The 15017-nt window shown below is 44.5% G+C and overlaps 1 protein-coding gene across 1 annotated transcript in view; it reads right to left on the bottom strand.

Annotated features, from left to right (window-relative positions):
• Window positions 1–12819, bottom strand: part of MYLIP (myosin regulatory light chain interacting protein) — a 40229-nt gene extending 27410 nt beyond the window's left edge. The window contains exons 1-2 of the mRNA XM_030211268.1: window positions 12446–12819; window positions 4680–4870 (exon numbers count right to left, since the gene is read on the bottom strand). Of these exons, the coding sequence (XP_030067128.1) occupies window positions 4680–4870; window positions 12446–12751 (497 nt within the window). The 5' untranslated portion in view covers window positions 12752–12819. The remainder of the gene's footprint in view (window positions 1–4679; window positions 4871–12445) is intronic.
• Window positions 12820–15017: the final 2198 nt, after the last annotated feature.

The following is a 15017-nucleotide window of genomic DNA, read 5'->3' as shown; positions in this document are numbered from 1 at the left end:
ATTAGCTTGCTTTCTTAGGGGTCTTTTTACTAAGCTGCAGTCAAAGGTGGCCTTAGCATGCCCTTACACAGGTTTCTCACACACTAAGGCCATTTTTACCACAACAGAAAAATGGATGATTTTCCATTTCTTTAATTAATAACCATGTGCTAATTTTGCTATTAATGTGTAGCCATTAAAAATTACTGCATAAGCATTAGGTACACCTATTTTGCAGACAGTTAAGGGCTCATGTGCTAATCAGCGCGCAGTAAGGTAGGTGCGCTCATTAGTAGACAAAATGCCCCAGATATGCACATCTGCAATAAAATGTAAAAAATTTTTAGTGCAATTTCCACGCACAGATCAGGAAATTACCAGATGCCCGAGCACATCTCATGGTATGACATCGTTATTGCTTAACTGATTTTAAGAAATTGGTAGGCCAAATTGGACCCACTGGATAGTTGAAAAGGGCCTGCATTACTACACTTCAACTGTTAATCTAGAGGTGGGCAAACACAGTACAAGTTACCTTTACTGCTTTCCTCCTTGAATGATGAGCAAAGATCTTTAAGCACAGTAGAATAAAAAGAGTACCGCACTTCGATGACCATGACTTAGTAGCTGGTTAACTACTGAAATCACTAATGGCACTCAAGTTTTTCCTGCATCTTCTCCCCATTGCTAGACGCTGGCATAGTATTTATGGCAAATCTGTGCAACCATCTGAAGCATTACCATCTGTTGCAGGAAGACAGCCTTTAGCTGTGATTGCTAGTGCTGTGGAAGGTAAGTTTTCATGCACAGTATGCTCAACTGTATTTTCAAGCTAAATGATTTTATAAAAAAGTATTACAGAATCTTGACATAAAATGGTGTCATTCATATACCTTTCTGCTGTCATTTTAAGATAAGTGAAAACAGTATATCAGTTTCAATCTGAAATATAACCTCATTAAATGATTTTTTAAACTCCTGTGTATGTTATAAGGATACACCAGAAGCAATATAATGTATACTGTTTTTTATATACCACATGATTTATCAAAATATGAACTTTTTTCATAGTTCTGTCGCTTCCTTTTATATCATGCCCTTGATGTTAACTTCCATATTTTACTGAAGGGCACACTATTCTAGCTATACCTTTCCTCAATTAATTTTCAAATGCACTATTCAGTTACTTCACAGGCAAACCTATATTGGACTACACTGGAAAAACACATTAAGTGGGCTCTCTAATATGGTCAGAGTATAGGGGCACATAATGTATAAATCTGCATATTATGTACCATATTTTTAAAAAAAATGAAAAGGGAGAAATCAAGATGATGTCCCTATAGAGACATACTGTGCGAGAGCGCTCCGGTCAAGTTGCATTTTGCCTGTGATTTTTACTTTGCAATGGCAAAACATAAGGGAAATAGGAGGATTTTCCCCTCTGAACCCCAACCATTGACATCCTCTACTATAGACCGGTTTGTGGCCCATTCAACAGGATCTGGTATACTGCAGATGCTCAAGGTTTCCTCGAGTATACATAATTTAAACAATGTCTGAACCTGAATGGCAATGGAATTCCTTGGAACTGCATAGTACACTAATACTGTGCTATTCTAAGCATAACACACTAGGCCCGATAGCAAAAAAACAGCCCCATGTACTGTACTACGGCTGTCATCCAAACAAATAGGTTCTGCTGGCAGAAAAAGGGGAATGAGGAGAGAAGGCACACATCACGCTTGAACTTGCTGCCTGGCAGGAGGATATGGCCCAAGGCCTGCTGTCCTCATCTTAAAATCAGTGGTTGCATGGGGTAAGGAGACCTACTACTGCTTCTACCAATGCTGCTCCTCCAGCCTGCATTCCTGGGCTCCAAATGGATTGGCTGCCTACAGCATTGATTAGCCCTTCATTCAGCCTATGAGATTTGTCATGCTTGAGTTATTTTATATCTATCCTTGCTTCAAAGCCCTGAACATCAATTTTTGCCTACAAATGTTTAAGAGGAGATTGTACTGATTTTTTTAAACTGAATTATCTGACACAAAGTCACCACATTACAACTTTTGACATCTATGCCCCTTAACCACTTTAGAGAAATAACTAGAGAAATATGGAAGTCTTACAGTTCAAACCTAGAATAATCTTCTAGGCAGGCCTAGTTTAAACATTAATTCTGCTCCTGATTTGCTGTTAATTCAATTCACTTCACTGGTAAGGGTCCAGAATCTGTTTTTAAACTACTAATAAGTCTATGATGTGGTGCCATCTAAGCAGGAAATTACATTTTCAAAATGTTGTATATGCTGTACTTGTTCTATGAAAGTTGCTTAGGACAGCATTTACTTCACTTATAGAAAACTCACTATTAAGAATTATTTTGGAGACGAAGAAGATATAATCCAAATATCAGAAGAAAATAAGATGTTGTATGGGTGAACCTGGCTGGGGACCCTCAAATACCAATAAAGTTTCAGTTCTGAAACTTTGACAGTATTCACTACATATTTTCCTCTGTTCAAAAGAAAACAAAAGGAGGCAGACACTTAAAACCATATAGTTAAAAGTGTGCAAAATGCCCTCCAGACACTTAAAACCATATAGTTAAAAGTGTGCAAAATGCCCTCAGAAGTTGCTAACTGAACTAAATCCAATCTAACTGGCATTTCTCATCTCCAGACACCCTTGTCTGTATCATCCTGTTTAAAGAGCACCAAGCCGTTAAGACATTGATCATCCTTGAACAGCAAATCCTCCTTCAAGTTAAGTACGAGGTTTAAGTTTAAATGGTGGAAAGTCAAAAGTAAACAGCTCTTCAATTCAAACCACAAACCATATCACATCAACTTGATTTGAAAGTTAATACAAAACACTAGCTTTGAAGAATTAAAAAGATTTAACTTTAGAGCTAGTAATTAAAAACATACGCATACAACCAAGGGCAAAGATTTCCTGTGTTGGGAGGAGGCAGTAAGTGAAACCCTAAATAAAATGGAAACATGAATACAAGAATTAACAGTGCACTTGATTATTCATCTGCACCCAAGAACTTAAGTACATTATATGCTTCCTTAAAAAGCCTCCTTCACTTACTTAAAATCTTGTGTCCGTACTACACATGTGCGTTTTAGGTGCCCAAATTGAATGCAAGCTAATGAAAAATACTTTGTACACAGATAACATCTTTTTTTTTTTTTCCAAAAATACCGTTTGCAACAAGGTTTTGTGCTCTGTACATTTATTTTGTCTGGCCATGAAACGTAGAAAATCAAGCCACCAGGATATAGGAGAGGCCAGCATTTTAGACTGTTCCACCAGACATCCCAAGAGAGCAATGGGGCACTGCTGTGGACTTCATATAAATGTGCCCTTGTCTACTAAGCCCTCCAAAACTCACTACCTCCAACTGCACACCACTACAATAGCCTTTAAGGGTGAAGGGGGCACCTATATGTGGATACAATGGGTTTCTGGCGAGTTTTGGAGGGTTCACAGTTTCCACCTGGGTCCACCTGTCTACAGTGCACTGCACCCACCACTACACTAGGGACCTATATGCTGCTCTAATGGACCTGGCTAACGAGTACTATTTTTATTCACATTTTTGGGGGGGTAGGATGTCATCTCCGATTCTCTCCAGTGGTCATCTGGTCATTAGGGCACCTTTTTGTGCCTTGTTTGTTATAAAAACAGGTCTAGACCAAAACATTGAAGTTTTCGCCGTAGACACTTTCATTTTGTTCCATTATGGCTGTAAAAAGTTAGGCACACCCTAAGCCCTTCTATTCCCGCTTTCAAGACGCCCCAACACACCCTCTTGTGATTTGGATGAATTACAGATGAAATGCATAGGTAAAACTTCTGCAAACTAGGTTCTGAAAATACCAATTTGGACACTTTGAGAAGAAATCCATCGAAATGGTGCTTTATGACACTTTTTGGATGTTTTTCTCTTTCAAAATTGAGCCCTACATAACCTATGGAACTTTATAAGTGTAAGTGCCTTGAAAATGAGCCCTTAAGACTCTTTCCCATAGACAGATAGGAGAAACGCCTTAGCAAATTAGGACAAACTAAGGAAAGCCATTCTTTCATTCAAAGTATGAACACATGTTTTAGTTTATGCAGAGATCCAACAGGTCATTTTCATTTCAAACAGTTTTTGCTCCCGAATGAGGTTGCACTTGCTAATTCAACTACAGGCAAGATGAAAAACATTTCACCCTCAAGCTTAGACATACTGTATGAGAAATACTGTAAGCTAGCACCAGCTGAAAAGCTCTCAGCAAAATTAAGTGGGAGGGAACAGTTTCCTGCCTTTCTGCAAAGGCAGTTTTGAAATGACCTCTAATAACACTGCCTAGGATAGGGTTACTATCGAGCATACACTGACTCAGAGAAAAAAAAAAACAAGACAACTTCCTTATTACCAACATATGATTCACTTCTTGCCTATTATATCAAAACATAAGGGAACCTAATACCAAATTAAGGGGGGGGGGGGGGGTAGGTTGTCTTAAATATCCTCTGAACCAGTCACATTGTGCTTTGATCTTCATCTACAAAAAGAACAATGCTGACAGATTCTTCTTAGAACCCAGAAAACATGATATTAGAAGCCAGCCTGAAGATTTAAAAAAAAAAAAAAAAAAATCCCACCCACACCCCAGATGAGGGTACAATTAACTTCTTACCTTGTCTGCTCTTGTAAAATAAGATGTGGTTCCACAAAGTATTTGACTCGCAGTTTCAGTCTGTAAGGGGCGAGGCCATCCATCTGCTGGGAGATTCTATTGCGCAAATTCAACCATAAACTCTCTCCTTTGTTACCAGTGAACTGCAGTCCAAAGTAATCTACTTCTATGATCCCCAGTCGCCTACAGACCTATAACAAACGGATAAGTCATTATCAGTTATTTATGTGAAAAGCTAGCTCTCAAACTGACATTAAAAATCATGCCTTTTACTAACCTTACACTGGAGCCAATGTTTGTTAGCACCATAGCAGTTCCAGTAAAGGCCCTAAAGAATCTTAAGTCTATACTCAGTTTGCATATAACTAAAACCAAAGTTGCTCATCTATAGCAGGTGTTCTCAGAGGACAGCAGGCAAAGAATTCTCACAGCTGGGCGACATCATCCGACAGACCCTGGTAGGACACTGACCAGCAAGATTAACGTAGAATTTTCTAGCAGCGTCCCACCGCACATGCGCTGATGCCTTACTGCCTGAAACGCGAGCACAAGTCCTTCAGTCATGTAAAATAGCTAAAGAATTCAGCTCCAAGGGGAGGTGGGAGGGTATGTGAGAATATTTGGTCTGATGTCCTTGGAGAACACCTGCTATGTGTGACTGTTTTCTCCAAGGACAAACAAGCCAGTTGTAGTCTCACAGCTGGGAATCCCTGGCTACCAGGCTCACCAAAAACAATATGCTAGGACAATAGGGACTCAAAACATGGAAGCCTCAAAGTCAATTAACCTGAAACTATTTACATAGTTGTTGTGAAGGTGCAGCCTGTAACCAAAGAAAACTGGGCCTAGGGAGGTGGAGTTGGATTCTAGACACCAAACAAATTCTTCAGAACTACCAGTCTGAACCGGCAGTCATGTCAGGTATCCTGCTCAAGACAATAAAGTGATGTGAATGTATGGACAGATTTGCATACCCCTTGAGACGTTGCAGGTTTGCAAGTCTCTCCTCTACAGAGGCTGACCTCAAGTGGGCTACCGACAAAGCCATGGCTCTGACATTATGAGCCCTTGACATGACCCTCTAGAGACAGCCCAGCCTTGGCACCAGTGAGGGAGATGCAATCTGCTAGGTAATTAGAAATGGTGCGTTTGCCAATGGCTACCCCATCCTGTTTGGGTCAAAAACAAAAAGCAGGGTGGACTGTCTATGGGCTTTAGTTCACTCTAGATGGATTATAAGTGAGCATTAGCCTTCTAAGGCATGCAATACACTCTTGCCAGGATGGGCATGTGGTTTTAGGAAAAATGTTGGCAGAACGACTGATTAAGATGGAACTCAGACACTACCTTTGGAAGGAACTTAGGGTCTGTGCAGAGAACTACTCTATTGTGATGAATGTAAGGTGGATCAGCTACGGAAGCTCAGACTCTGTGAGCTGAAGTGACCGCCACCAAAAACACAAATACTTCAGATGACAGGAATCAAGCAGCTCAAAAAAGAGCTTTCATTAGCTGGGTGAGGATAGAGTTGAGATGCCATGACAGTTTGAGGTTTGACAGGGGGCTCTGTCAACAAACCTCTCATGAAGCAAACTAGAGGTTGTACAGAGATAGGCTTGCCTCACACCAAATGGCAAACCTCCTCGACTTAAATGAGCAACAGTGAAGTCTTTCCTGGAAGCCAGTAAGATATGGGAGACTCCCTCCAGAAAAACTGAGGATTCAAATTCTATGCTCTCAACATCCAAGCTGTGAGGGCCAGGTTTTGGAGGTTGGGATGCAGAAGGGATCCCTTGATCTACATGATTAGGGTCGGAAAATATTTCAATCTCCATAGGACAACTCTACAAGAGGAAACCAGATCTGCCTCAGCCAGTAAGGGGCAATTAGGATCATAGTCCCCTGGTCTTGAGTTTCAGCAGCCTTCTCTATGAGACATACTGGAGGATATGCATATAGAAGACCCTCCCCCCAATGTAGGAGAAAGGCATCCGATGCTAGTATGATCTGAGACTGAACAGAACTGGGGGTTTTGTTGTTGAGATGAGTGGAAGAGAGATTCAATGAGGGACTGCCCCACTCTCAGATCTCGCAGGCTATGCCCATATTGAGAGACCACTCATGTGGTTGCAGAACCCTGCTCAGTCTGTCCACCAGGCAGTTGTCCTTTCCTGCTAGGTATGTGGCTCAGAGGACCATTCAATGAAGCAGGGTCCACTGTTTCCTGACACAAGGGGTAGGATCCCATACGCCTGCTTGTTCACACAGAATATTGCAAACTGGTTGTCCATCTGAATGAGAATAATTTGGCTCTGTAGCCAACCTCCGAAAGCCTTTAGAGCATTCCAAATGGCCCTCAGCTCAAGGAGGTTGATATGGAGATCTATTTCCTGAGCAGACCAGGTCCCTTGGGTGTGAGGCCCACCCACATGAGCTCCTCATCCCAGGTTGGATGCATCTGTTCACACTGAGGCAGCAGAAATTAGAATAACAGTCACACAAATTTGTCCGAATTGTCTACCAGAGAAGGCATGAATCAACTCTGGAGAAAATCTGGATTACATCCATTAGATTCCCGTCTGCCTGAAACCACTGGGATGTTAAGAGTCCACAGGACCTCTCTCAAATGAAGACATGCCAAGGCCACGTGCTGCTTTGGACCTGCATGGCAAGTGTTGTCAAGGTCTCTGCTCTTACTTGTGGAAGAAAAGCTTGAGCCTATGTACCCCAATCACTGAACCAGGAGAAGGTGGTCCTGGGGGTAGTTACAACGAACCCTAGTAACTCCAAACACCCGAATAGTTAGGCGCACTGACTCTGCTGCTCCCTCTTGAATTGTGCTCTTGACCAGCCAATGATACAGGTAGGGAAACATATATACTCCCAAGTCTGCACAAATACACTGCAACTACTACTAGACATCTGGCAAATACAATGGGAGCAGACACGAGGCCAAATGGTAGAACGCAATACTGATAGTGGTGTTCTCCTATTCGGAATCTGAGATACTTCCTGTGACTGGGAAGTTTTGAAATGTAGGTATAGGCATCCCTTAAGTCCAGAGAGCACAGCCAATCTTTGTCCTGAATCATGGGGAGAAGGCAAATTTTTAACTTTTCTTTGACCAGGAGTTTGTTCAGGGATTAGGATGGGACAAAATCCTCCCGTTTTCTTGGGCACAAGGAAGCACATGGAATAAAATCCCTTTCCTTCTTCCCCTGGTGGAATGGGTTCAACCACATTGGCTTGTAGAAGGGTGAAGATTAACCCTACAAGTACCTACTTGTGCCAAGAGCTGATGAACGAAGCTCTCGGTGGGCAATTTGGTGGTATGACGCCAATGAAAGTGGGAAATAAACCAGGCTAACCGCAAAAACACAGTGCAGTGTTGAGTCTGCACCAATAAGTGTTTTACCATCCTTAGAAGTCTCCTCGTTTGTTCCTGGTCAGCCTGGTCTATTTCCCACTTTCTATAATTGCCTGTTTTTTTACCATGAGAGCTCAGCGTTCCTCTGCCTAGGCAGATTTTCCCTGACGCCAATGCAAGGCATAACCGAGGCGGACTATTTGAAGAATCCACCAGTTGAAGGTTACAAGGGGCCCACTTGTGTTGGAAAAAGATTCAGCTCTCCCCCCCCCCCCACCAGTAGGTCTTCTGGGATGTACTCTGAGTGCAGCTATACTGTCCTGGAGCTAGCTGGAACTTCTAAGGTCAGGACTGGTGAGGCTGAGAACACTGGGCCTGGGGGCTGCGGGCAAAGTGAAAAGGTGGCAGAAACTTATGCCTTTGAGAGTAGGGTCACCATAGGCCCACTTGATATCTCAGATGAAGAGACTGCAGCTGGAGGTTGCCGAAAACAGGGTCTAGATGGTTATCAGTATGTTTCTTTATGAGGTCAGTGACCTGCTCCACCTTGTTGCCAAATTGTCTCCTCAGCAAAGTACATCTCCAAATCTCTCCTGAACCGCTGGTTCTAGATCAGAGATACAAAGCAATGAGAGTCTGCACATGCCCACAATCATGGCAGAGAGTCTGGATGCATTATTAAAAGAATTGCATGTGCCCCTGGCCAGATCCTTCCTATGCTCCAGCTGCTTACTGACCAACTGGCAAAGCTCTGTGGCCTGTTCCTGTGGGAGAGAATCTGCAAGACTAAGTGTACTGTATAGCAAAGATTGCAAGTAAAGGTTCGTGTTGAGCAGGAAGGACTGGATTTGAGCAATAAGCATCAAGGCCTGAAAAGATTTCCTCCCAAACAAGTCTAGTGTCCAAGCCTCTCTACCTGGGGGAGCCAAGGCACAAGTGCCCTCTTGAATCGGGGAGTCTTCTGCATACAATACTGCATATTCACCATCTAAGGTGCAACCTGCACTGAGAGGGCAGATTCGCGGTTCTTCGTCAGTGCATCTAAGGGATAGGGTGGAATGGTACTGTGACCTGCTTCTTTAGGGGGCAACTCAGTCCACAACAGATAACATCTCTGCCCTGGGCTCCTTCTTCGTCTCCATCTCCTTCACGAAACTGGTGAAAGAGAGGTGGAGCTTTATGTCTCTCGAGGTGGGGAGGGATCAGAAGGTACCCTACAAGGTTCCTCCTCCGAGACGTCTTGAGTCTCATAAGTGATCATTCTCCTCATTGTACTCAGACTAGACTGAGTAAGTCTGTGCCAGCCTCAGCTCAGTGGAACCATGTCCACGTTCCACAGAGTGCTGAAGTACAGCCCTACCCTTAGACTCTGTGGAAGCTTCATCCCCCATTGTCAACACCCTTAGAGGTGCTGGTGCTTAGGATCTCTCCACAGGCATGGATGGAGCCTCAGCAACAATCTGCAACTGATCCACAGGAAGGCATCAGCAAAGGCGGAGGAGTCGGGAGAGATGCAGCCTGAGAAAGCGTTGGTGCCGAACCGGAAGCAGGAACCTGGCTGCTCGGAGACTTGTGCACCGACACCTCTGCCAAAGAGGGGGAGTGCTCCCCCCTGGTTCTGGTGCTGCTCAGGTACCAGCAATGCCATGGAGATCCTGGCACCGTGTGAAAAGAACGCTTATGCTTCTTGCCCCAATGCTCAGCATTGTGGTCCTTCGGTGCAGACATCAAACCCGTACACAACCCTCTGTGTCAGGTCAGATGCTGACCAGTCCAAGAGCCTACTTTCTGCGTCCAAATGTCGAGAGGTGGAGACCTCCTAGATGTCAGTGCACTCCCAGTGGTAGATACTTCCGGTGCCAATGGATTGTCCTTTGAGGAGTCAAAAAGTCTCTTCTGGTGGACCTGCCACGCCCTCTGTGTCCTTAACTGCATTTGCAAACAGAACAAGATTTAGGCTCATGGTCAGGCACAAGGCACCGATGCACGAAGAGTACGGGTCCATCGCAGAAACCACACAATTACACTGGGCGTACCTTTTGAAGCCATTGGATGTCTTCTTGGACATTGAGAAAAAAATCATGGCCAAATTACACTCGATTGTAAACTGTAAAAAAAAAAAAAAGGGGCAGCGTTCAAACTGAGGTCAGTGCTCCAGCCTAAATGGGCCTAGCAACTCACACACACAAAAAAAGGAAACAAACAACAAACACTACAAAAATGTAGTGTAACAGAATAAAATAAAGAGGAAGGAAAAATAATTATGAAAGGCAAAAATACCCACACGGGAAGGCACTGAGAATCAGAGAAAAATACACACAGAGGCGAAAATGATGGTGTGTCCTCCCTGCTCCGCGGAAAAATGAAGACTGAGGGACCAGCGCATGCAGGGTGGGACACTGCTAGAAAATTCTACGTTAATCTCGCTGGTCAGCTCCGCACTGGGCTCCATCGGATGACATCACCTAGCTGTGAGAATACAACTGGCTTGCTTGTCCTCAGAGAATTCTACTTCCAAGCTGAAGACCATAGACAGAATATAGAACATAACACCATAAACTTTTTAAGCTTTATTGGGGGGGGGGGGGGGGAAACAAATAAAACTCTCCATACCTTTATACATACACACATATTTAGGCAAAGAAATATTTTAGCTCAGCTGCCAAACTGACAGATCCCTTTTAACTGTTCTTGCTTTGTCTGCAAAAGCATTGAGACAAAATTATAATCATTAACTTCATACCTGCCCCAGGTTCTTTTTCTAGAAGACAAAATTCATCACCACAACTTAGTTATGAATTTACTACAGAATCTTTAAACAGTATAAATTCACAGGTACACAACATACAGGAGTAGAAGTGGGTCACAGATTCTTTGAGTACTGCTAGCGTTCCTCATGTTCAATTGGGAAGATGCAAGTTAGCCTCTACTTGCCTGGGGCAGCAGCAAAGCGCAACAATAAGTCCTGACAACCACACAAATAACCTGCATTTTTATAGAATGTTTGTGTGATAGTCATGATTCTTCCGTTTAACTATCAAAATCTGGGGGGAGGGGAACCATGAAAGACTGAAAGTTTACCCACCACTTCTGTATATACTAAAACACATTCAGCAACACCCATAGCAAGATGTAATCTGCAGCTCTGTTTTGACTTACTGTCTGGCTTTCTGGTCAGTTGAGCATGTGGGAAATTGAAGAGATATTAATTTGCAAGTGAAACCACTCGTTTTCAGGGATTAGATCCCAGATATATGTGCATGTTTAATACTATTGTACCTTTCCAAACGTTAAAAAAAATTGATAAAAAAAAGTACATTATGTTTTATCCTACTTTCTAAAAAAAGGTAATGTGAGGTGTCTGTCTCCTATTCACAACAAATTTGCTGATGGTCCAAGGGGGATTCTGAGTGGGGGTTTTTTTTTTGTTTACACATAGCCACATAAGCCTAGCAGTTACTGTCTCTGAACCATTACTGCTAACCCTTAGCACAGGTAGGAGAGTGGCCAAAGTGAGGGTCAGGGCTCCTTCCTTTCACCTCAGCACATCTGATAGGCTGGTTTGACAGTATATGTAGGTTCCCTAATTAGGTTTCTTTTTTTTTGGGGGGGGGGGGGGGTCATGTTACTGATAACTAAGGAGCCAATTCAGCCCAAACTACCAAAAGAATTAGAGGGAGGAGGGCACCGTCCACCATGGCAGAAGGCATGCAGCCAGTCTACCTCAAATGCGGGGAAGGGAGGGAGAGAGAAATTAGCACCGTCTAAAGCATGTGCGTAACTTAACTTTTAGAAGTGAGTGAACAAAGCTAATTTTATTACAACTGCATCATTCAGGTCTAGCTCCGACCAGGGTAGCTCCATGGAGTACAACAGAAATAGCAGGATGCGAGAAAGCCAGCTCCAAGGGACATGAAAGGAAGGTGGGGAAGATAGCCCCACAACCGCTCCTGCCTCTCTTATCAGCCTAGGGCTCTCCATACAGATGAAATTTAGGAGCTGTTTTCCATATTCTTCATTGATGCCATCATTGCGAACAGCAAGAACAAAACATTAACGGTGACCGAGTGTCTGCAGCCAGCGCTCGGTTCCCTCGTTAGCCCCACACCACTCCTGCAATGCAGCCCCGCCATATGATACATCGCACACAAAGGAAGTTTGCAATTAAATAAATAAAACAAGCACGAAATAGTAAAACGACAGACATGATGCTAAACTACGAGGCGATAATGAATGACAGGCGAGGTACTCCACCGCAATCTCCTTGCACAGTAACCCCCGCACGCGGCGGGTACAGGAAACGGCAGCTGCTCCAGCAAAAAAGCGTTGGGGGAGGGGGGAAGAGAGAGACAGTGGCTTTCTTAATTTTGACGTGGAGTAATAAGCCTAAAAGTTGCACCTGGTTCAGGCAGTCCTCGCCGTTGGCCTTAGCATCCACCTCCACTTCCATAAGAACAGAATCCGATCTGCTCACGAAGCACAGCATCCCGCCGCCGGTGTCGTAGTCGCACAGCGCGTACTCACACTGACACCGCCGACACAAACCAAAAATTAAAAAAAAAAAAAAAAAAAGACAAATAACCGCCTCTCTCATCCAGGGCCTGTGGTCTCGCGCATATAATCCTACTTGCTCCTCCGCCCGTGGCACACTTCCACCAACCACCACGCGGCTTCTGTCGGTCCCCGCAGAGTCGCAGCCAATCATAGAGGAAAGGGGGGAGGGGGACTGGAACGAAGAGAAGGATGGAAAAAGAGAGTGTGCGCGCGCGTGCGTTTGTTGCTACTACCTAGCGCCACCTAATGGCACGCAGTAGTAGAATGGACAGAGTAGAATTCTTAGAAGGATGGGGCTGGGGGCGCTGCTGCGGTGGTGTTTCGGTTTCTCTTATCTAGAGTAGCATTGCATAGAGAGCACTGAGCAGCGTAAATTCCCGTAACAGGAAGGGAGAGTACAGTCCTTGCGTTGCAGCCTCGCCTGGACCTTTTGAGAATACTCCACCCACACACACACAAAAAAAGAAAAAGTAAAAAAAGAATGCCCCACCCTCTGGCTCTGTGAACCTTTAATATGAACTCGTGCTTGCCTTGAGTCCCGTGGTTATGCTGGTATCAACTTAAGTTTAACAGCGCTTAAAGATTGCTACAGTGGCTGTTTTTAGTGGGTAATTCAGCATGAAATTGAGTTTACACGTGACCTGACTGTACCAGAGCTGCCAAATTACCCAGTTCCAGGAGGGAGACTTTCTGATCAGCCTTGGTTTTGAACTTTCCTCTTAAATCTGGGTGAAATTTATAGTCTCTGATTCTACTAATTTCTATAGTAATACTAGTACACAGCACTGTACACTAAACATGTAAGACACAGTCCCTGCTCCACAGAGTTTACAATCTTCAGAGCACACACAGCAAGGTTAGTTCTTGTTTTGTTTACAATCTAATCAAGACAAAAGGTCTGCGCATCAGCCTGGAAGCAGAGAGGATTAATAGTAATAGTAAATGACAGCAGATAAAAACCGGATCGGTCCATCCAGTCTGTCCAATAGTCACAATCATTATCAATTCATGATTAAATCAACAATGAATGTGATATTATATACTTGATTACCGTCTTTCTGTGGTGTTTCTGGGACATAGACCATAGAAGTCTGCCTAGCCCTATCCTTATGTTCCAACTGCTGGAGTGGCCCTCAAAGCCCACTCCAGCCAATTCATCTTCTCATTTGCGGGACACAGACCATAAAAGTCTGTCCAGAACTGTCCTCATGTTCCAGCCACTAAAGTTGCTGTCTAAAACCCTTTCCAGCCCATCCAAAACCAGATTGCCATTTATGAGACACAGACCGTACAGGTCTCCCAGTATTGGCCCTAGTTCATCAGAGTCACCATGTAAGTGTTATGCGACACATCCACACACATGCAGCTATTTAAGTTTAGGTTTTTTATAACTTCCATTTTCTAAATAGAGATCCTCTGTGTTCATCCCATGCCTTTTTGAATTTCGCCACCATTTGTATCTCTACCACCTCCTTAATGGAGGCTTTCCACATCTGTGCTGTTAAAGCAAGAAGGAGGAGGAGGAGACAGCACTCAAAGAACTTGGTACTTGGTAGGTGAGAGGCTGGTGCAAGTGCAGCATACACTTCCACGGGAACCCCACAGGAACTTCTTCCGTCCCCACGGGATCCCTGCAGAACTGCTTCCGTCCCTGTGGGCAGTGGTGTGCTGGAGCCGGCTCGCAGCGGCTCACAAGAGCCGCTTGTTAAATTTTGACAGCTCTTGTGAGCCGGTTGTTGTTCGGGGCGAGCCAGCTCCATTGTACGAGGTAACCATGGCAGGAGGGCACATTGCTTACCTCCCCTCCCGCTCCCATCCATGTCTAGCGATGTCCTTCGCCCCCACCCTCCCCTCCCGCTCCCATCCGTCAGTTTCAATTACCTCCCTCGAAGCGCTGCATTATTTAAGGCCCTGCTGTCCATCTCCAGCTGCCTTCCCTGCTTGCTTCAGAGGAGTTCGCGCCCTTAGTCCTGCCTTCGCGGAAAAAAGAAATGACATCAGAATGACGTCAGAAGGCGGGACTAAGGGTGCAAACTCCTCAGAAGCAAGTAGGGAAGGCAGCTGGAGACGGGCAGCAGGGCCTTAAATAATGCGGCGCTTCGAGGGAGGTAATTGAAACTGATGGATGGGAGTGGGAAGGGAGGGTGGGGGCGAAGGACATCGCTAGACATGGATGGGAGCGGGAGGGCAGGGGAGGGAGGAGAATTGCTGGGCATGGATGGGCAGGGGGAGGCAGGGGAGAGAACTGCTGGGCATAGATGGGCAGAGGGGGGCAGGGGAGAGAATTGCTGGGCATGGATAGGTAGAGGGGGCAGGGAGAAAAGAGAATTGCTGGGCATGGATGGGTAGAGGAGGGCAGGGGAGAGAAGAGAGTTTCAGGACATGGATGGAGGGGAGGGCAAGAGAAATTCTGGACA

Source organism: Microcaecilia unicolor, chromosome 1 (assembly GCF_901765095.1).
Source record: "Microcaecilia unicolor chromosome 1, aMicUni1.1, whole genome shotgun sequence".
NCBI lineage: Eukaryota > Metazoa > Chordata > Amphibia > Gymnophiona > Siphonopidae > Microcaecilia > Microcaecilia unicolor.
The sequence above is the reverse complement of the archived record's forward strand: the minus strand, read 5'-3'. Positions and strand labels throughout refer to the sequence as shown.